General features: G+C 42.8%; 1 protein-coding gene across 1 annotated transcript in view; it reads left to right on the forward strand.

The window, feature by feature from the left end:
• The window catches only part of VPS26C (VPS26 endosomal protein sorting factor C), a 48,032-nt gene that overhangs the window by 13,369 nt on the left and 13,139 nt on the right, over positions 1–21,524 (forward strand). Inside the window, exons 2-5 of the mRNA XM_010956513.3 lie at positions 11,050–11,193; positions 12,258–12,407; positions 16,762–16,842; positions 18,985–19,059. Of these exons, the coding sequence (XP_010954815.1) occupies positions 11,050–11,193; positions 12,258–12,407; positions 16,762–16,842; positions 18,985–19,059 (450 nt within the window). The remainder of the gene's footprint in view (positions 1–11,049; positions 11,194–12,257; positions 12,408–16,761; positions 16,843–18,984; positions 19,060–21,524) is intronic.

Below are 21,524 nucleotides of genomic sequence, written 5' to 3' on the forward strand. Positions count from 1 at the left end.
AAATGATATAATAGTGTTAATTTGACCATCTGTTTGGATCTTTTTTAAAAAGTTTCTATTTGTTTTGTTCATTAAAAAAAAGGTTTTAACTTGCTAAGAACCTTCAAGTGATAGGAAGGAGTATCAGGTGAGAAGTAGCACTCTCTGTCCCCGCTTCCCTGCTCCACGTGTCCTCCCCAGGATTAACGCTCCCCACTCCCAGCCTCCTGGGCAGGGGGCCCGGCAGCCTCTGAGCCAGCTGGAGCAGGGAGGCCACACCTATGCTGGGCTCTTCTGCCAGCTCCTGCTTTGGTCCGTGGCCTCGTTTGCTATAGGACTCACCGCTTGCCCTCTGTTCCTGGAGTCTGCCTGTGCCTTGGATTTGGATGACAGACTTGTTCTCACTCATACCTGAGTTCACTCTGGTTGGGATTCAGTTTGTTGGCCGTAGTTCATTATGTAAATGTGGGCTGGCTACTTCCAAGCCTTTTCTTTGGCCAACTGCTTGTGTTCCACGGTCATTTCTTTGGCCTACAATGAGGCCACCTCCCAGACACCCGCCGCGTCGCAGCTCTCCTAAACTCTTGGGTTAGAGTCCGGAGTCTAGTTCTTCCAAACGAGTGTCCACGCTTTAAAGTTTCTATGAGTTTTAATGTTATTGAAATCTGAAATCCGGTAATCTCTACTGATTCATAATTTTGCTAATATGTGGTATCTAACCCCTGAAACCACAGAGCACACTGAGATTTGATTTTAATATTCCTGCCCTAAAGACTTCATATTTACTTCTATTAATTTTTACTTTTTGTGGCTAGTATTGGCTATCTCATTTTGTCCCTTTCTTCTAAACTTTTATTCAGTGGTTCAGATTTCTTTTCCAGACCCTCAAGAAAATTCCAGAACTAGACATTTCAGAGGTATCTCCATCAGACAGTAGCTGTGATTTTTGTCAGCCCATTTTACTGACTATTTAGACCTGTACACTTAGAAGAAGCCGGCTGTGTTTTTACACTTAGAAGAAGCCGGCTGCGTTTTGCAGTGTTAGCACAGCATCAGAATGCAGTACTAAGACGCGAGCCCCCTGAGGGCAGGGGCTTTGCCTCTTGTTCACTGTCTTATCCCCAGTGCCTGAAACAGTATCTGATGCATGGTAGGTAGGCATGGCAAAACATTTGTCAAATGAGGGATGATATTATTTCTGCTGTTTTAGCAGGAAATATGTAAGCCACACAAATTAGTATCTCTGTATCTTCATACAGTTCCATTGCTAACGACCAGTTTTTTACTTAAATATTAATCACTTTTAGAACATGATCCTGTTGTCGAGAAGGTAGGGTATGGCTTTCTATACTTGATTGTCTTTGTGGTTTCTTACTTGAGATGTATCACACGCAGTTGAACATGTGGAGTTTTCAGTGTAGAGTTCTCTGAGACCTTAACCATCGTCATAATCAAGATATGGAAGAGTTCTGTCATTCCCCCAAATACCCCTGTGTCCTTTGTCCTCAGCCTCTTCTCCCCACCCCCAGACGGATAGACACTGATCTGCTTTTAGTCCCTGTAGTCAGCCTTTTGCAGAATGTCACATATATGGCATAAATAAGATTTGATTCACAGCCCTTTGAATCTGGCCTTATCACAGAGCATAATGCTTTTGAGATTTGTTCACGTCAATGTGTTATCAGTAGTTTGTTCCTTTTAGTTGCTTGGTTGTCTTCCCTTGTGTGGATGCACCACCGTTCATCCATTCCCCTGTTGAGGGACACTTGGGTGATGATGAATAAAGTTACAAGGAACATTTGCGTGCAGATTTTTGTGTGAACATAATCTTTCATTTCATCTGAGTAAAATCTAGGAGTGGGATTTCTTGACAGCATTGTCCTGGTGTCAGTGATAGATTGGAGATGATGCACCTTTTCAAGATTCTCTTTTCTGGAACCTTAGTAAACACCACACAATATTGGCCCATTACTTCATATGTGGAGAAATATCCAGTGATTCCTTATTCTGTTTTCAAACAAGGCGGAAGACAGTTGTTCCACAGGGTAGTGGAGATGGGGATACCTAACACATTGAAGTCTCTTTAATGTTTCTGATTCCCCTTTTCCCACCAGCATGGGTGTCTAAGTGCTACTAAGAAGGACTAGAGTGTTCCAACAAGCAGTTAATGGTCCAGCTCCTGTTCTCCCGCCTGGCCCGGTGATTTACCTTGTGATTTCTTTTCTGTGTTACTTAACTCCTTGACGCGTTTGATTCCCTGTCAGTAAATGAAAGGGTGGCTCACTCTTGGCGTAGAGAACCTCTAGACCATGTGTGGTGTTAAGAGTCCTGCAGGGTTCTGAGGGTAGCGCTGAAATGTTAGCAAGGGAGGGCTTGTTCAGCTACGCAGAGGACTCTTGGGGATAATGATGGCTATCGAGGCTCCTCAGTGCTTCTGGGACCATCAGAAAGGAAAGATGCTGCAGAGAGAGCGGCTGAGGCATTGACTCAGAGGCTCCTACTTCCCTAGCAGTCGTGTTCAAGTCCAAAGTTAGAGATAATCCCAAGAAGTGTGACTCTGCCTTACATCCTTTAGATCTTCTCCCCAGCAAGACCACTAAGCCCTCGGGTTGTCAGCATTTGAGGGGCTTAGAACTTTGTCCATTTAGGTGTGGAGGCCACCCATCCTGGGATTTATCTTATTTTAAAACTGATTTCTTATGTGACTAGTCACAGATGGTTCACAATTCATGAGTTTCAAAATGGATGTGTCTACCCCCCACTGTCCATCAAGGTCCCCTCCCTTGGGGCCATTGAAAGCTCTCAATTTCTTGTGATTCCTGCCAAAGATACTTTATGCATATACAAGTTAATATGTACAAATGGTCTTTTTCTCCCCCTTTTTTCCAAAGTGGTGCAGTATCCAGCCTTTAAAAAAAAAAAAAAGCGTATATGTACTAATGTAAATGAATGATCGCCAAGATATTGTTAAAGGGAAAACCCACCACTTTCCTAGTCACTTTAGTGAGCAAATATACCTGAGGAAAATTCCTCCAAGTGGAACTGCTGGGCCTGGGTGTTTGTAAAATGTTTTCGGTGTTGCCAGATGGCCCTGGGAGGTTGTGGCATTCTCAGCGTCCCCCAGCAATGGGTGAGAGTGCCAGTTGCCCCTTCCCTACCATAACATGATCATATGTTTTGATCTTATGCTAATCTGATAGGTGGAAAATGGTACTTAGGATGGTTTTAATGATCATTTCTCATGTTACTGTTAAGACTGAGCCTTTTCTCATGGGCTTAGGAGCCGTTTGCATTTCCTTTTCCGTGAAGTGTTCACATCAGTTTTCCTACTAGGTTGTTTGAGTGGCTTTTTTCATTTATTCTTTAGGAGTTCTCAAGATACTGGAGAAATTAGCCTTTTGCCTGTTATATTAAGTTGCATTCTTTCCCTAGTTTACCATTTATGTAGGTGAAGTTGCTCATCATCACGTTTATGTAACAAACTGGTTTTGGTTTTATTTATAGTCCTATTTATTCTGACTTTTGAATCATTCTTAGAAAGGCTTTCCCCACTTTGATATGATAAAAATCATTCTCCGTGGTTTCTTCTAAGATTTTGATTGTTTGATTTTTACATTTAGGTCTTTGATGCATTTAGTGCTTTAAATTTTTTTTTTATTTATTTATTTGTTGGGGGAGGTATTTAGGTTTACTAATTTTTTTTTAGAGGAGGTGCAGGGAATTGAACCCAGGACCTTGTGTATACTGAGCATGTGCTCTACCACTTGAGATATACCACCCCGCCCCCTATTTAGTGCTTTTTGTGTACAAAGGTTTGCAGTATGAATCCAGCTTAATTTTTTTATTTTATTTTATTTATTTATTTTTTTTAACCAGTTCTCTTCTGACCAGTTTTTTCCCCCAGATCTCTGGCTGGTTTTCCAGCATTTAGTGAATTTTCCACCTTTTCCCTCTGGATTTAAAATGCTACCTTTATCATCTCTTAAATTCCCAGACTCTGGGTCTGTTTCTGGAGTTTCCATCCTGTTCTATTGATCTTTCAGCCCATACATGCCCTGCACACACTTCATAAGTTACTGTGGTGGTGTGATGTCTCATAGGGCTAGTCCCCCTCATTTCTCTTCATTTCAGAGTCTATTATTCCAGAAGGATTTTAAAATCTGCTTGTCTGTCTCATCCCACTCCACCTCTAAAAACATGCACACACATAATTCTGATGTTGTTTTCTTTGGATTCTGTTGCCTTTATAGACTGACAGGGAAAGACTGACAAGTTAAGGGTGTTAAAACTTCCTGTTCAAAAACATGGTACAGCTTTCCATGTGTTTCTTTTGTGCCCTTCAGCTTAGTTTTCATCTTATCAGGGTTTTAGACATTTCCTGTTAAGTTGATTTATAATATTCTAACTTTTTGTTGTTTTGGAAATAAAGTATTTTTCTTCCAGCGTATCTTTTTGATGGCCGTTGTGTTCATGTTGCCTTGTTGATTTCTGTGTGATAGTTTTGTACCCCGCTGTTTTCCTTCCTGAAATTCTCTTTGTGTTGATAGTTCTCAGTAAACTGTCTTGGGTTCCTCGGGCATGCAGTCATGTCGTCTATAAATAATGATAGTTTTACCTTCATATCAATTCTTACCCTTCCTTCCGTTCCTGGTTTGATTGCATTAACTAGTACTTGTAGTGCGTTAACAGTGGTGATGGTGGTCGTCCTTGTTTTACTCCTAACTTAAATGGGTTGTATCTCATTTCCCATTAGGTTTGATGCTGACTTCAGGGTAAGGAAATACCCTTCTATTTGTATTTTACTAGGAATTTTGTCAATAAATTTTAGCAAGTGACTTTTCAGCATCTATGGAGATGACTGTACGATTTTTCTCTGTAGAGCTATTAATGTAGTGAATTGTATTAATAGTTTTCCTCAGCGATTGAGCTATCCATATATTCCTGGACTCAATCCTACATAGTTATGGTATAATCATTCCTTTAAGTTGCTTCTGGATTGTAGTGCTAACATTTTATTTAGGACTTTTGTGTTGTTATTTATAAGTTAGAAAAATCTAGTTTTCTGTGTGTATGGGGGGTGTGTGTGTAGATTTTGTCATACTTTGGTGTTGTTATGTTTGCTTAATTTTCTTTTAAAGAAATTCTTTCCTTTTCTGTGTTTTGGAGTAGTTTAATGTTGGAGTTTTCTGTATTTTACACATTTGGGTGTGAGCTGTGAAACTCTCTGGGCCTGGTGCTTTGGAGGGGTTTATATTATAACTTCCTCTGTTTTTTTCTGTGGTGATTGATTTGCTTAGGTTTCCTGTCTCCTTTGGAGTTAGTATGGGTAAATTATAATTTCCTAGAAAAATAATTGACTTTACCAACTTTTCAGATTTGCTTATGTGCACTTAATGTGTTCTCTAATCATTATTTAAATTACTGTCTCTTTGATATCTCTCATTTCTTGATTAGAATAATTTGCTTTGCTATTTTTTTTCCTAAAGAAAGACCTGTTGGGCTTATTTACAGACTAACTTGGTCAATTTTTGTGAATATACCATGGACATTACAAAGACTGTATTCTCCATTTTCAGGGTGTAGAGTTCAGCCTGTTGTGTGTAGAGTTCATTTAGTTATGCCTTATTGATGTGTCACCTCGGTGCCGTATATTTTTTCTTCTTTTTGTCCTCTCCATTGTCATGAGCTCAAGGGGGTAAATTAACACCTCCCACAATGAATGTGTGTTACTCAGTTTTCTCTTTGTATCCCCTGTAGTTTCTGCTTTGAGTGTTGATGCTGTGTTATTTGATCCTCGGACAGTGATGCCACACGTCTCTACAGTGAGCTGCGCCCTCTAGAACCATGCAGTGCCCTTCTCTGTCTTGTTTAATCCTTCCTTCTCTGAACTCTGCCTTGTCAAATATTAAGATTACAACCCACGATTTAGGTCTTCCATTTGCTTATCCTTCCTTCTTCAGCCTTTCCAAATCCACCCTCACCCCTGCTGTTTTTAGGGGCTTCTCTGTCGTACAGCATAAAGTTGGGTTTTACTTTGAGCTATAATCTGAGTGTCTGTTTTTTAATAGATGTTAGTTTAGCCCATTTATTCATGAGACATGTTTGGCATTAGTTCTGTCATTGCTGCTTTGCAGCCATTTGGGGGAATTGTTTTTAAGTAGCTTTTAAACCAGCTTCCTCTCTATAGCCTTATTTTCTTTGTATGATTTTCTAATAATTTGGAGTTTTATTTGTTATAATTGTTACCCATAAAGGTTTTTATTGTACCCTCAATCTTCTGTTTTAGAGGTTATTTATTAATTCTCTACTGTGAGCAATGATGAAATCAGTATATTTCCTCTTCTTTCTTTCTCCCTGCTCTTCTACCAACTGACCTTAGTTATTTACAGATATTACCTTTGTTGGTGTTTACCTTTGTTGACTTTATTTGTACTATGTTATTTGACTTACTAACTTTAAACCAGGACTGGTCACATCTCTGTGATGATATGAATGTGCTGTTTATCTGCCCTGTCCATTATGATAGCCACTAGCCGTACGGTGGCTTTTAAGCACTTGAAGTGTGGCTAGTGCAACTGAGGACCTGAACTTTAAATTTTATTTAGTTTCTACACTGTCAGGACTTGTATTTTGCATCCTGCTCTCTCACCATAATCATCACTTATCTCTTAGTCTTATTCTTACAGTTAAATGGATTCCATCCTCACGGTTGGTTCTTTTGACGCAGTGTTTCTCTCCATCCCTTGAAGAGTGATAGTTCACTATCTACTAAATTCTTCAAGGGGGCTTTTCATACTGTGCTTCTTCTGGTTTTGTTTGTTTGCTTTTGTACACTTAAAACTTCTTTTACATGTGAGTGATTGTTTATGTAGGTATAAAATTCTAGGATCACACTTTGTTTCCTTGAGCATCCTAATGGGTATTGCTGTAGTTTCATTTTGAATTGCATTTTGCCATGAAGAAGTCTGATTTTTTTCCCTCTCTTATAAGTGTCTTTTCCTTTCCCTGACTCCTAAAGTATTCTTTCTTTTTTTAAGTAGGATAATTTTACTTGAGTCTTTTTCTTAACCATTCCTAATTCATTTGCTCTTTCAGTATTTGAAAATTACATCAGTAAATATTTGTTGTGTTCTGTTGTTTCAGTTTTCTTTATGGGAACTTCATTATGCTTATGTTCGGTGTTCCTCATTGTCTCTCATATTTATCATTTTTTGGTGATTCTTTTTAATTCATTCTTAAATTTTCACCTGATTTGTTTCAGTTTTCTCATTTTTGTCCTGTATATATTTTGAGCCTCTTTCAGTTTTACCTCCTTTTCTGTGATGGTTTTGTTTTATTTTTTTCCTTCCACTTCTTTTCTGAGCTTTCCTTATATTTTTTTTTATCTCTTTCTGTTGCCTCATCATTTCATCATCCCTGAGCTCTTATAGCTCTGTTTTGTGTTCATCCTTTATAAAGGCAGTTGCTTCATTACACTTTAAAAATACACAGTGAGATGCACGTTCACAATTTTCATCTGCTTGATGGTGCTGTTTTTTCTGGTGAGTAATCATTTATTCATTCAGTAAGCATCGAGCTCCTACTCCTGCAGTCACTCTACCCACGTGGCATTAACATCTTGGAGAACAGGTGATAAAACAGGTAAGTACTTATGTAGGATTTTAGAAGATGACAGATGGTACAGAGCAAAGTCAGGGAGTGGGGATAAATGAGTGCTGTGGAGGGGTTGAATAGGAATGGTCCAGGGAGGCCTCACAGAAATGCCACTTGGATTTCTCTCTCTCCTTTCCACACCTCCTTTTAAGTCTGTTATGTGTCCTGGGCTCCTCTGCTGGTTCTTTCACTATCTTCTTGTAGAAGATGAATTTATGCTGAGACCAAGCGGGCTGAGGTTTTATGTGAGTTTCTGTAACCTTTACCCCCGCTCCCCACATGAGAGAGGCAGCTGGGAGGTTGTTACAGTTCCTGCTGCCCTGTGGGGTGCATTTGGGGGATTCCTCCCTGGGGCTGCCTCGTTTCATCTCTTGACCACGGTCTCCCTGCTCAGTCTTCACTCCACTTATCTCACAGTATTTAACTCTCTCCTTATTTCGCCAAAAATGCAGTTTGTGGTTTTGTGTCTTGTTCTTTTGGATGATTTCCAGGAGGCTGAGTAGGGGGATGCTGTCTCGGCGCCACCATCCTCAAACCCAGAGTCCCGATTATGGGTTTTGCATTTAAGTCCAGAGAACAGTGAATAAAACAGTTGTGGAGTTTGCTAGGAGCCTTTTAGGTCTAGAGAAGACAAAGAAGTCAGAGTTAGAAACCACAGTCTCCTCCCATCCTTGGGACACACTCGGTGGCGGTTTCTGCCAGGAAAGCCACACGGCTGGAGGACGGGGAGACCGGGAGCCCTGGCGTGCCTTCTCCCAGCCTCCTCTTTCAGTTTGTGTTTGAAGATGCCGCTCCAGCCCTCCCTCTGGATTTGACTCCTCCAGGCCGAGACCCAGGCGGACCTGCAGCCAGCTCTGTGCGGTGCTCCCCTTGGATGCATCCCCACCTAGGGCTCAGCTGAATTTTCAGGATGCTGGTGGGATCCAAGGCGACATGGAGGTCTGCTGGGTTGTGTCTGCTCCTTGCACTCGAGTGTGGGGCCTGTGTGTCTTGTCATCTGTGATTCTCAACCTTTCTCAGGGCCAGGCTTCTTGGTGACATGACAAAAGCAGTGGCTCTCCTCGCTCAAACTCAGCACACATTGTATACCACGTCCCTGATTCGTTGCCATCCTGACATCCAGGAGCGGCCCCTCTTTGAAATCGTGGCCCTCAGTGAGGGACCCCAGCTTATCAGGTGGAGGTGTCAGTGAGGCATCCTCACTCTCCAGCCCTGATCTTCTTATCTCCCTGCTGAGCCTTCCAGACAGAAGTCTGAGCTGGAAGTTCTTGGTGAGGTCTTGGGTTCTCCTTAATTTCAGTTATTCAAGTTATTCTGTCCTCCTTTCCTGGGATTGATCCAGAATTGCCTGGTACACCTAAAACTGATACAGTGTTGTATGCCGATTATATCTCAATTTAAAAAAAAGAAACAAGAAGTGTCTGTTTTCTCGCTACCATGGATATCAATTCTTTGTTGAAATATCATCTGTTTCCAAAATTCTCGGCTCCTTGGGCTATACTTGGACTAATTCTTTTGTCCTTTTGTTGGTAGGAGTAGAATGGACCTGTATATTGTTAGTATGCCAAATTTATCTGCAAATATTTTGTTAATCTTCTTTCTTAATTAAACCCAAAGAATAAAAGAGTCATAAAATATTTGCTCTGCCTGTTTCCAAGGTATTTCACCGCTTTTTCCTTCTTTTTTTTTTATTGAGTTATAGTCAGTTTACAATGTTGTGTCAATTTCTGGTATACAGCACAGTTTTTCAGTCATGTGTGGATATATAAATATTCATTTTCATATTCTTTTTCCCCACGAGCTATGCTTTTTCCTTCTTATGCTGTAGGGATTAAGGAAGGGAACAGTTTTATGGATGTCATGATTATAATATGCTTCTCAGTGGTCAGCCCAGATCCTGTTCCCATGAGAGTAACTGAAAATGTTATGGTTAAATAGAAGCACAATTACCCTCAAGCGCCATTGTGTTGTTTATTTGATAAAGTTCATGAAGTTGTTTTGTCTAATTTTAATTTTGGGACGTTCTAGTCAAGTATGTTTTTAAAAATATACAAGTAGTTTTAAATTTTTAAAAATTAATTTTTATTTCATTGAGGTTGTACAAAAATTAATTAATTTTAATTAAATTTAAAAGTTAAATTAGTATTTCAGAGGAGTTTTCATTTAAATTTGCTTATGAGCTTTTTATGTTAAGAACAAAGGAGTTGTGCTCCTAGAATTCTGCTTAAAATTGAGCTAATAATGTTTGTTTTAGTTTAGACTTTAGAACTTTGAGGTGGGGAGTGGGAAACAAAAGCAAAATACATAGCATGTTTAAGGGAGAATATTCCCTGCTCCCCAAATTTTGCATAATATGAGAAGTCTGTGAACATTTTTTCACTAGATAACTAGAGGAAATAAAAGGTAAAAACATTTAAACACCAAAAGGACAGAATTTTTTCATGCTTTGATTAGCTGACCACTTAATTTTTGCCAGTTTTTTTTTCTTTCTTTCTTTTTTTCGGTCAGCAGTTTTCTGCCATCACATTGTGACAGCAGTCACGTGCTGTTTCTGAAGGTCGTTTCAGAAACACGTTGCTTTGTGTTTATTGTGGATTCTCTTTCTGCTCTGGTTGGTGCTGGTTCATCTCGCCTTCCAGCCCTGCCCAGACCCTTGTCGCAAACTGAGGCTCTTGGGTTCCACAGGGTCAGGAGGGAGCTGTCATCCAGGAATGAATGGGGTCCGTGTCCATATTCTGTTACTCAGTAATTATCTCCAGAGAAGTGAATGGATGGTATGCTGTGAAGTCTTTCTTACATGATTTATGAACTAGGGAAGTCTGGGCTCGACTGACCACCAGCGTGAAGCAGGACCCAGAGGGACCCAGGAGGCCTTAGTGACGGTGCTGCGTGCCCGTGGGGTGTGACATCCATGACCCCCAGCCCTCCCGGGAGGCTTTTTGGGCAGAGGACACCGGCCAGCAGTTGTGTTCAATTACTCATGCCTTTGACAGCGTGTGGTCATCTCAGTCTGTCAGCGTGATTGAGAGAGAACTTAAAGAAAAGGTTTCATTGTATCACATTCCTTCTGCGGGATCATCACACTCGCCCCTGCTGTATGCGGCTCGGACTGCCATTCCGCCCAGGCCCTTGTCTGTGTGCTTTTGAAATCAGACATTTGTTCGGATTCTCCAGCGGGAATGAAGATGTGTCTGGAAGGCAGGGATAGGATGAGACTCTTTGCCCGCTCTCCCACTCCTGGGCCCCGCAGTGGCCATGTCTTCTCCATCCTGGCATCCAGGCGTCTGGTCTGTAAGAAGCGCTCAGTGAATATCTGCATCTTTGGAAGAATTGATGGTTATGGAGGCTTACTTTGAGGTGAACCAGGTTAATGAAAGAGACGTGCTAACTTGACCGGTGTTGTCTCCTCTCCCCTAGGAAATGCTCTCCGGGGTGGTGGTCATCTCTGGGAAGGATGCCATCCAGCACCAGGGAGTCTCCTTGACAGTGGAAGGAAGTGTGAACCTCCAGCTCAGCGCCAAGAGTGTGGGTGTGTTCGAAGCATTCTATAATTCTGTTAAGGTGAGGATGCTTGCATTGCACATTTTTTGTTCATGAATCAAATGTCTGGTGATTTTCATTTGCTGTCTGGCTTTGTGGTTGCTGTTTATTATTTGTAAGGGATGGTGACAGTCATGTTTTCACTACTTACTAATCTGAAAAAACATTCAGGTGTTTTGATTCTGAATATATTCTGTTATTGAAAGCCTGTCTGTGCTCCTGTTAAGATTAGGGGAGCTGTTAGTGGAGTCATTCGGCCATTACAGAGACCAGGGCTCTTCTGAGAGGTTGTGCCTGAACCTTCTGGCACTCACTTTCTTAAAACAAAGCTGTTATTTTAACTGTTATTTTAACCCAGCTGCTGTTGGAGCTGGCATCCAGGTAAGATGCAGGGAGAGCCATTCTTTGCAGTCATTTAGCGTAAAGTTCTGTGTTCCAGAATGGTAAACTCTTTTTTTTCCATCTGTATAGTTTCCTTTCCCTGAGGGTCATGTTAACTCTTTCAGTTCCGAGGGAGAAAGAGTTCAGAGGAAGGAAGAGGGCAGCAGCAGTATTTGGATTCAGGGCCTCCCTGTGTTTTCCCAGTTTTATTTTCCTCCATCAGCATTTAGAGGCTCACTTCAGAAGCTGTGAATTTTCTCAGCGTGATTCTAAACCAAGGCTTAGGATACCTTAACTAAGGTGTAACAGCCACCTTTCATGCAGGTTCTGAGCGTTGGTGCTGTCTCCCTCCCTGGGCCCAGTGGAGGAGGCCTCCCCAGCCCCCCGGGGCTGCAGAGCAGCCCTGCTCCTAAGACAGGGGTGCCTGCTAGGAGGTTGTTAGCACAGCCAGGATATTTGTGGGGAAGAGAGGGAGTTACATCGATTCACTTCCTACTGTGCATCCAAGGCCTAAGCATCCAGTCCTGCAAATGAACCAAAGACTTGGGCCGGCTCACCGCCCGCCTGCAGGTGCGGCACCGGGATGGTAGCGGCCGAGGGCTGGCCATGCTGTCTCTCGGGAGATTGTCTAATAGACGCAGTAACTTGAAAGAAAGTGCATCAAAAAGTGCATGTCGATGGACTGAGTTGATTTTTCTTTACAGCCTATCCAGATTATCAACAGTACCATCGAAATGGTGAAGCCAGGGAAATTTCCCAGCGGCAAAACAGAAATTCCTTTTGAGTTTCCTCTGCTCGTGAAGGGTAACAAAGTTCTGTATGAGACTTATCATGGCGTGTTTGTCAACATTCAGGTGAGTTTCCTCATCCTGTGCAGCTGACCTCCCGACTCTCCTGCACCACAGCTTGGGCTCCCGTTCACTGAAAGTTCAAGGGCGGACCCAAGAGTTTAGTATGGTTTATTGCTGGGCCCCCCTGTGTATATTCTGAATTGATTTCTCATTTTGCCCTTTGGAACTTAATTTACGTATGACCATTATCTTTGATGGGAATCCTGGAGGACCCATGCTGTAGATCCTTTTTAAAAATTCTGTTTCTTGGGGCTCTGTTCAGGCCATACTGACACCGTAAGGGGCGCTCTTCTTGTTGGTAATAGATATGCCCTCACTTCTCTCTGGCACCCGCACTAACTTGTCTGTTTCATACGTATAAATATCTCTTTGTTTAATATCCAAAGGCTGCTGCTCTACATAGGCTTGTGTTCTTTATTGAACAAGCCTCGTAAGTGAGGAGGAAGTGGACTTACGACTCCCGTCTGCCTCCGCTCGCTCAGGCTGCCTTTCACAGTGGCTGTTGTCCCCGGCACAGCTCAGAGTCATGACTCAGAGGGAGAGAAAGAGAGCCTTTCCTTTATTCAGTGGGAAGAAAGGTGCTTCTGTGATATCCATGGTTCCCTTGCTAGATGAGACAAAAGCATTTTGTTTTACGTACGTGCAGGAGGGCCGGAAATTAGGAAATTTTTTGACTTATTAATTGTTAGCCAATAATTCGGTCTTGGTAGAGACCATTTCCCTCTTAAAATATAGCACTTTTACAATAAAAGTCGTCAAAACACTTGTGAGTTTAGCCAAAGGTTTGTACATGAGTTTTATGAATTGCCTAAAAGACTGGTCAAGAAGAAACACATGGAGTGTGATGTACTCTGTGGCAATACATATCTTTCTGTAAAGACAAGCTTTTCTAGTCCTTTGTTATCAGTGCACCTTTTTTGGGCAATATGCATACTAAAGGCTTTGGACAACCCTTAAGTAACAGCCAAGTGTCTAGTTCAAAGGAAGTCACTGTGTAGACATACAGGTTGTTGGTATGTAGACCTGAGTCCTCTGACCAGCTTTTCACCGTGGAAGAAAGTAAATGAAAAATAACCTTTTTAGCAAGACTGGAAATATCTCAAACGTTGCATTTTCAAAATTATTTTTATTCTCTTTCTAGAATCAGCATCAACCTGCTTTAACCACACAATGGTTCTTTGATACTGTTTATTTAATGATATAAGCATGTGTTTATTAGAAACTGAATAGAATAACATCAGATTTTCTGTGGGCATACTTCTTGCTTATTACTTTCTTTTCCAGTGTTTTTCTTGTTGAAAGATTAATTTATTTAAAATAAAACTGGGAATCTCATCCTTTTGCAAATATTGCTAATAAAGGCATACAGATATACATACAAAACTTGTGTTCCTCTGCAGCTATGTGTAAATTGGACACTGGTTAAAATGCAAAAGGAGACTTCACCTCTGGTTAATTCTTCAGTAAGCTAAAGAATCACCCCGACCCCCTTTATTTTGGCCATTAGAGTTTACCACTTTGGGGATTAACCTCAGAACGCTACAGTTTGGAAACTCTGCACCTCCCCAAGTATCTCACAAGTTTCTGAAATCGAAAAGGTGTCTTCTTAGCCTCAGATCTATCAGAGCTTGTCACCCTGACACTTGTCACCTAGATTCAACGTTTATTAGAACTTTGCCACCTTTGATTCATCTGTATTTGTTTTTTCTAAATCATTTCAAAGTTACTTAGAGAATCTTGACACTTTATCTCAAAATACAATCACTGTCTCCAAAAAATCAGGACATCCTTCCACATAATCACAGTTAACATTTTCCCACCTGTCAAAATGAACAGAAGTTCTCCAGTGTCACCTAATTCCCAGTTCACATTCACATTTGTCATCGCTTCTTTTGAGAGACATACTTATTGAGAGAACCTAGGACTATGGTTTCTTGATCTCTTTTTCATTCATCAGTTCACTCGTCCCTCAGTTTCTCGACAGGTGTCTTGTTGGACAGCGGAGCCACCCGGAGAGGCAGCGACCCCTGGGTCTCACAGGCCGGCCTCCTGCAGGCGCCCCCGACCCAGTGCCATGGCTTGTTCCCGGTGCGAGGCTTTGGGTAGAAAGTGTTGTGTTGAACCCCAACATCTTTCTCAAATTATTTAGGTGCAGAGAAAATTTGCGTTTATCATTTGAGTTGCGTTGTAATAACAGAATGTAAAAATTAAAAAGTCATAAGACAGAATAAAGGATTTAAAATGTAGCCAGTAGTAAATTGCCACCTTGCAGACGCGGGTTTCCTTTTTACTTCTCAGATGGATGGCTTGATGACATTGGTTCCGATTGTTCGTAGCTGTGTTGCGTCCATTTCTCCTCAGTATTGTTCGACAGAACGTGTGAGAAGCTGTCAGTCTTTCTTAGTCCTCCTTTGTGCAACTCCTTTTTCTTTTAAAAGTTGTTTAAATCACAGGCAAGTTTTATTATGTTTGTTCTACTCTTGTGGCCGCACTAGCAAGATCTTACACTGTAACACAAAATACAGAAGTACCAACGTGTCTGCTGAAATTGTATATCGGAATTAGATTAGAGAGATGCTAGACATCCTTCTGCAGAGTGAAAATGTCCTTTCTAGGAGCCTGCCTTAAGGCCCCTGGCACGTGTCTTCTTCCTCACGCCTTTCTGTGTTGGGTTTACTGACGGTCGAAAAAGATCTAATCTTGCCCCTCCTTTTGGTGCCCTGCTCAAGTCTGACCCTCCTGACCCCTCTGACTGCCATAACTCATTCCTCCTGGGCCACTCCTTAGTCATTGGGAAAGATCACGATGGAGTGAAAGAATCCAGGGCTTTGCAGCAGACAGATCTGGGCTTGAGTTACAGTATTGCGTAAAGATTCAGAGCATGAGTTTTGGCAACAGGCAGGTGTAAGTTCAAATCCCACTTCTGTGACCCCTAGCAGCCCTCATGACCTCTCCTCCTAGGGGGTGGATGAGGTCTTGGTGTGAAGTACTTAGTTAACATAGTGCCTGGCACATCGAATGTACCCAGAAAATATTTGCCAAATGATTAAATAAATGAATTAATGGTGTCTACCCTTATCTTGTCTTAACAGTTCTGATATTCGAACTGTTAGAATTGAGAACACACATATAAAAGAACTTCATGCAATTCCTAAAACATAACATCAGTGTTTTCCTCTTCTCTCCACCCTTCTCCCCATCCCCCACTTATCCCCAGCTGCCTTATATTACCAGCTACCGCTTTCACACTCAGAAAACATTTAGTGACCGGAAGTTGGTGTCTGTTATTCACACTCTCATTGGCAAGTTGTGGAAATTCAGCTCAAACTGGCTTTGCCCAAAAAAAGGGATATTGGGGTGTAGAGCTCACAATTCCAGGGGACTGCCTAGGCCAGGGGCGACGAGGCAGCCTCCAGCATGGTTTCTCTGGCGCAGGCCCCACTCCCAGGCAGGCTCCACCCTGGCCCTGGCGAAGCTGGCTGCCAGCAGGCGGCTGCAGGTGTCCGGTCTCCTGGGTTGGCAGCCCCAGCAGAAAGGATTCTTTCCCGTAGCCCAGCAGCAGTCCTGGCTGACCTGCCATCTCCGGGTGGGGTGGGGTGGGGTAGGGGGAGTCAGCCCCGTCAAACCCCTGAGACTGAAAATGAGAAAGGGACATTCCCATTGGGAAAAGGATCGGGGAGACCAAGCAATTCGGAATAAAGTAGTGCCCGTTCTAGCCAGCGTGTGGGCCATGCGGGAGGAGGATGGTGTCCATAAGCACACCGACGCACACAGGTGTGTCAGACACGCAGACAGAACGTGACAGAACGTGCGTGTGTAGTACCAGCCCTCACTGAGCCTGTCTGGCTGGGGAGGCAAGATTGAAATTGCCATGGAGAGTATATATGTAAAGGTCCTTGCAGACAAGGAATGATTCTTTTTTTCTTTTTTTTTTAATGTTTTAATCTCCAGGTAGTACCTTAAATATATAATAGCTTCTTTAATGGGTAGGTTGTTCATAATAGTTGTAGCTTCTTGAATCAACTAGAGATATAATTCCCATTCTACAAATTGTCTTTAACATAATACTGCAGTATCTCCCGGAGGATCAAACAGCTGACTTTTTTGAACATGTGTGACTTTTTTTTTTTTTTAAGCAAGTTGGTTGTGGGAATGGGCTGAGGAATAACCTTAAAATGTTTTTTATAGAAATGCCTTTATTTTGAACACTAACTCTCCCATTATGTATGTTAATTTTATAAAACACGTTAAGTGGACAGTTTCCCTAAAATATGTTGACTGACTTGTTTCTTTGTATGTGATTCCAAGATGAGAGCAGACCATCTAAAATAGCGTCTTCTCTGCCTTTTCCCTCCAGTACACCCTGCGCTGTGACATGAGGCGGTCACTGTTGGCCAAGGACTTGACCAAGACCTGTGAATTCATCGTTCACTCTGCTGTAAGCTGCCCTTGGGGGCTCTGTGCTCAGTCATAGGAATCTTTGGTGGGGGCTGGGACTTTGCCCCACTCACAAGCACTAAGTTAGCCTGGTGTGTTTCGTGGGAAAGACACGGGTGTCCGGGGTCAGACATGGCGCACAGCCGGTGGCATGAGCATCCGTGTGTCTCGTTCCCTGGAGCCCAGAGTCCCACAGGGTGATGCCATGGGCCCAGAGGGCGCTGCACCTGAGGGGTTTGCACCTCCAGGGAGCCCCGTGCTGGGGCACCTACCTTCATTACAGCGAGCAGTGAGCAGGCCTGCTCTCGGCCCTGGAGAGAGACGTCACCTCGTCCCTCAGGGTAGCTACAGCCAGCAGCTCAGAGAAATGGCCCAGCCTGGGAGGAGGAGGCCAGGGGCTTACATTCTTGGCAGACACAGCAAGAACATACAGAGGTGCTCAGGCCGGGGTCCTGACACCTTCTGCTGATACTTTGCAGTGATAAAAATGTCCTCAAAAATTCCTTTCACGTGCAGACGTAGGAGACCAAGCCCCCCTCCCCAGCTGCTGCAGGCGACACATGGTGGGTGACAGGTCCTCATGCCCACAGCTCTGGTTCCCTTGTGTCACAGCCTCCCCAGGTCCTCTGGGGCAGGGCCGCTTACACTGTTACAAAATGTCCGTGGGAATCTTTCAGTGATGATTAAGTGAAAACGTAAGACTTAAATCTCTCGCGCGTAAGATCGGAGAATCACTGACGCTCTTTCTGTGCAGCATTTTTGTGACTTCTTAGGACTTCCAATATCTGTAGTTCCCCTCTTTATAAATTTTTAATAAGCATAATGTTAAGTGTTTCCTTCAGTGCTGTAATGTTTTGTGTAAAATATGATTAAAATATCTTTTTTGGAAGTTATTTGATATAGATGGATATTTTCCTTTTTTCCATCAAGGATTTTCAAATGGAAGCAAAAAAAATGTCTTTTCACATAGATTATTCCCTAAAAAAAACACATACCATTTTATGTCCTAAAGAAAAAGAGCCTCCAGTTTTGTGAAGAAGAATGAGCCCAAATTCGGCCCCCCACTCAGAGCCGGGTCCCCGCACTCAGCCCTCGACCTGAGCCCACTCGTGACCACAGAGCCTGCTCACAGGCCAGCTCAGGCAGGGCAGCAGTGGGGGCATCCTCCCTGCTCCTGGGGGTTCACCCACACTCGGCCTTCAAGGATCGTGTTCTTTGTGAATGATTTCACAAGAAGGCCAAACCACGCTGTGACTGTAGTTAACAAGTTAAATGTTCCTTTATGAGCTGCAAGGAAAAATATATTCACTAGTAAAAAGATTATATTCAAGAAGAATATTTCCCAGAGAAAGCTTTTGGTGAGTGAGTAAACTTGGCAAATTGGTCAGTGTCCTTTCTCCACTACGGCTCCTCTGCCATCTGGGCATCAGTGGCCTTTGGTCCCAGCCCACGAGTAAAAGACCCTGGGCAGGCCCAGGGAAGCTTGGCTGTGTTGATGGATTCTGCAGCTGTGTAATGCGGTGATGATCACTGTTAATTAGTTACGTTAACATTTATAATTACTGTTTTATAGGTGTGATTCTTCCCAGTGGACAGTTGTGCAGCTGAGTGGCTGACAGCTCTGGCCTTGGAGCCAGGCTGCCTGGGTTGGAATCTCTGCTCTGCCACTTACTTGAGCACCCTTTTAAGCTCTCTGCGCTTCCCTGTCCTCATCTGGAAAGTGGGACCATTGGTGGTAGCAGCAGCCCACAGGGTCAGCGTGCAGATTCAGTGGCACATTGTGGAGCCACTCTGGTGTGCATTCTCATTCTAAGAGAGAGGTTCAGATAAATGTCTCTCAGTAACGCTGCTTGGTTTCTTAAGTCTAATTTTTGAATTCTGGACCTGAAAGGGTCCTCAGAGACTGGGAAGCCTATCCCTTCATTTTACAGATGAGGAAGTTGAGTCACGGGGATAAAGGCGTTTGACAGAACATGACATTCTTTCTTGGCAGAACTGTGTTTAGACCCCAAGCATCCTGCCTCTTAGTACCAAGTTCCGTCTGGTTCATTGTGCTGCCTTGGGTTTCTTTAGGCAGGGAAAGAGAATTTGACGTGCAGAACATTCAGCCCTCTACTGACTGTGCTTTTTCCTCCTGTTTTAGCCTCAGAAGGGGAAATTGACTCCGAGTCCCGTGGACTTCACTATTACACCTGAAACCTTACAGAATGTCAAAGAGGTAACGTGCTCCTTACACGCCATTGCCAGGGAGACTCGCATGGTAACCAGATCCCACTGATAAACTGCTGCCCAGTTGTTCTTTGTTTGGGTATCAGGTCATCAGCAAGAGGAAATTTTTGTCTGTACCCAAAATGTCTGTACTTTCAATTTTGATTTCTTGTTAAATTCAGTAACTACTTAGAAGAATGGTCTTTAAAAGAGAAGATCTACGTTTATGATTTTTTTTTACTGTCTCCTCCCAGTGTTGTTGCATTGTGGTCAGAGACCTCTCCCCCGAGGCTAGAGCCCACGCTGCCTGTCCTGGTGGCCGCACCTCCTTTTTTTCTGGCTGGCCCCGGGCCGCTTGTCTGCCGTGGGTGTGGCTTTTCCTCCCTGCCCTACCTCTGCGTTCTGCCGTCTGGACCCTCCTGACTGTAGTCGAGTCAAAGGCCAGTGTGGGAGGATTATTGGCTTTGTCCCTTGGGAGGCACAGCTGAGGCAGGACTGTGTCATAGGGAGCCTTTCAGGAAGTCCATCTCCCTTCTCTGGTTTCTGGAGCACAGTGGCCCCCGTGAGCCAGTCATATTTTCTCCCAGGAATTGAAACGTTGATTGGAAGCACATGTGGGGCCAGCAGGTAGACCCAGGCAGTCAGTCCCTACTCCTGAGATGTCGCCCTGCCTCGGTTGTCCAAGCCTGAGAAGTAACACGCTGTGTCCCAGCTAGCTGGCCCCCTTTCCTGAAGTTGATCTACTTCTGAAGAATCTAAATGACACAGAAATTGGTAATGGAACCATAGTGAGGAAGTGGTGCTGAGCAGAGAAAACCAGTTCCATCGCACGTGCCCCTTGTCAGTAGCATCTCGCTGGAGTTTTTGAAGTACGGTCACTTTTAATGAAGGAATTTAACCCATTCCTTTTGATTTTGCAAACTGATGCATTTGTTTGATTCCTTGTATCTTGTCCTGTACTTCCTGGTTTGCTTATTGTTTTTCTTTTCTTCCACTCTTTAGTCTAATTGATCAAGGTCGTTGCAGTTGTTTTTCTTTTTTTTTTTTTTTCTGTTCTTATTGCTGTTTGCTCCTTATTTCTCTAACATCCTATTTCTACTTCCTAGTAGTTGCCCTTAAAAACTCAAATATACGTAGACAATTATAAGTTTAAATAACAGCGTTGGGAATAAGTACTTTCTAGCAGAAGGCTTGTAACATTTTTGCCCTTCTCTGTCATCACCTCCCCTTTGTTGAAACCATTTGAAATGTAAGTTTCAGCTTGTTATCAGTTTTATTTTTCCCGATATTAAACCTTTATTGGCTTGGAAACTTTTTTTTTTAAGCTTCACTTCCCATTTTTTTGAAGTAAAATTAATTTACAATGTTAGTTTCAAACACTACAATGTAGTGTTTGATATTTCTAGACATTATGAAATTATCCCATGATAAATCTAAGAAACCATTTCTTAACAGTTGCTTTAGTGTCAGTCGTATTGTTCGGCCTAATCAGAGGTTTCATCATAGCCATGGCTCATCAGTTTCCACTTGCTTATGTTTTCCTTCTTCAAATTATTTTTTGTTTTGCTGGAATACATCCTAGAGTCATTCTTTCAGAAAGGGTAAGGAGTGAGCTTAAAACCTGGAGTGTCTGAAAAATATCTTACTTTGTTCTCACATCTGAATTTTTGTTTGTCTAGGTAGAATATCCTGGCTCTAATATCATTTTCCCTTAGAACTTGGAAAAACAGCTTACTGGTTTTCTCTAGTGCCTAGTTATACTGATGACAATCTGATTCTCAAATTTGCGGGAACAAATCTGTTCCTACTCCTCTCGCCCTCACACCTGAAAACTTCCAAGATCTCCCCATGCTTCGTGGTGTAAAATGTCAAAGCACCAGCCCAGGTTTGCATCTTTATTTAGTCAGTGTGCCTGGTGTTTGGGGGTCTCTTTCATGCTAAAGGCTTGAGCCTTCCTTCAGCTCCACGAATTTCTCTTTTATTATTTCTTAAGTGCACCATGGAGGAACCCCTTGGCTCTGTTTCAGCTCACTGATTTGCTCTTCAGTTAGTATTTAGCCCCTCTGTTGAAGTGTTTGCTCCGATGATGGTGTGATTCATTTCGAAGCACGATTCCTTTGTCAGGGTAGCCCCTTCATTTCCTGCAACGCCGTGCGCCGCATCAAAGGCCCATCACTCCCGTCGTTGATGATTCCCATTGTTGATGCTCTTTCTTAGGGGGTTGGTTCTAATGTTTGTTGAGTGTGTGCCTCTCTTCCTTGCTTTTATTTTCCTCAACTGTTTATTGGTTCTTGGTTGTCAGTTTATATTTACAGATGAGGATCTAATATATACAGTATTATTAACTGGACTGTGTCGCCATAGCCCCAGTGAGACTCTGCCTCTGAGTATAAAAACGCACTCTGATTAGCTTTGCCTTGAGGGTCGTACATTCAACCTTGTGGCCTTTCTTTTAGGGTGTGCAGGTAGCTTGTC

Source organism: Camelus bactrianus, chromosome 1 (assembly GCF_048773025.1).
Source record: "Camelus bactrianus isolate YW-2024 breed Bactrian camel chromosome 1, ASM4877302v1, whole genome shotgun sequence".
Taxonomy (NCBI): domain Eukaryota; kingdom Metazoa; phylum Chordata; class Mammalia; order Artiodactyla; family Camelidae; genus Camelus; species Camelus bactrianus.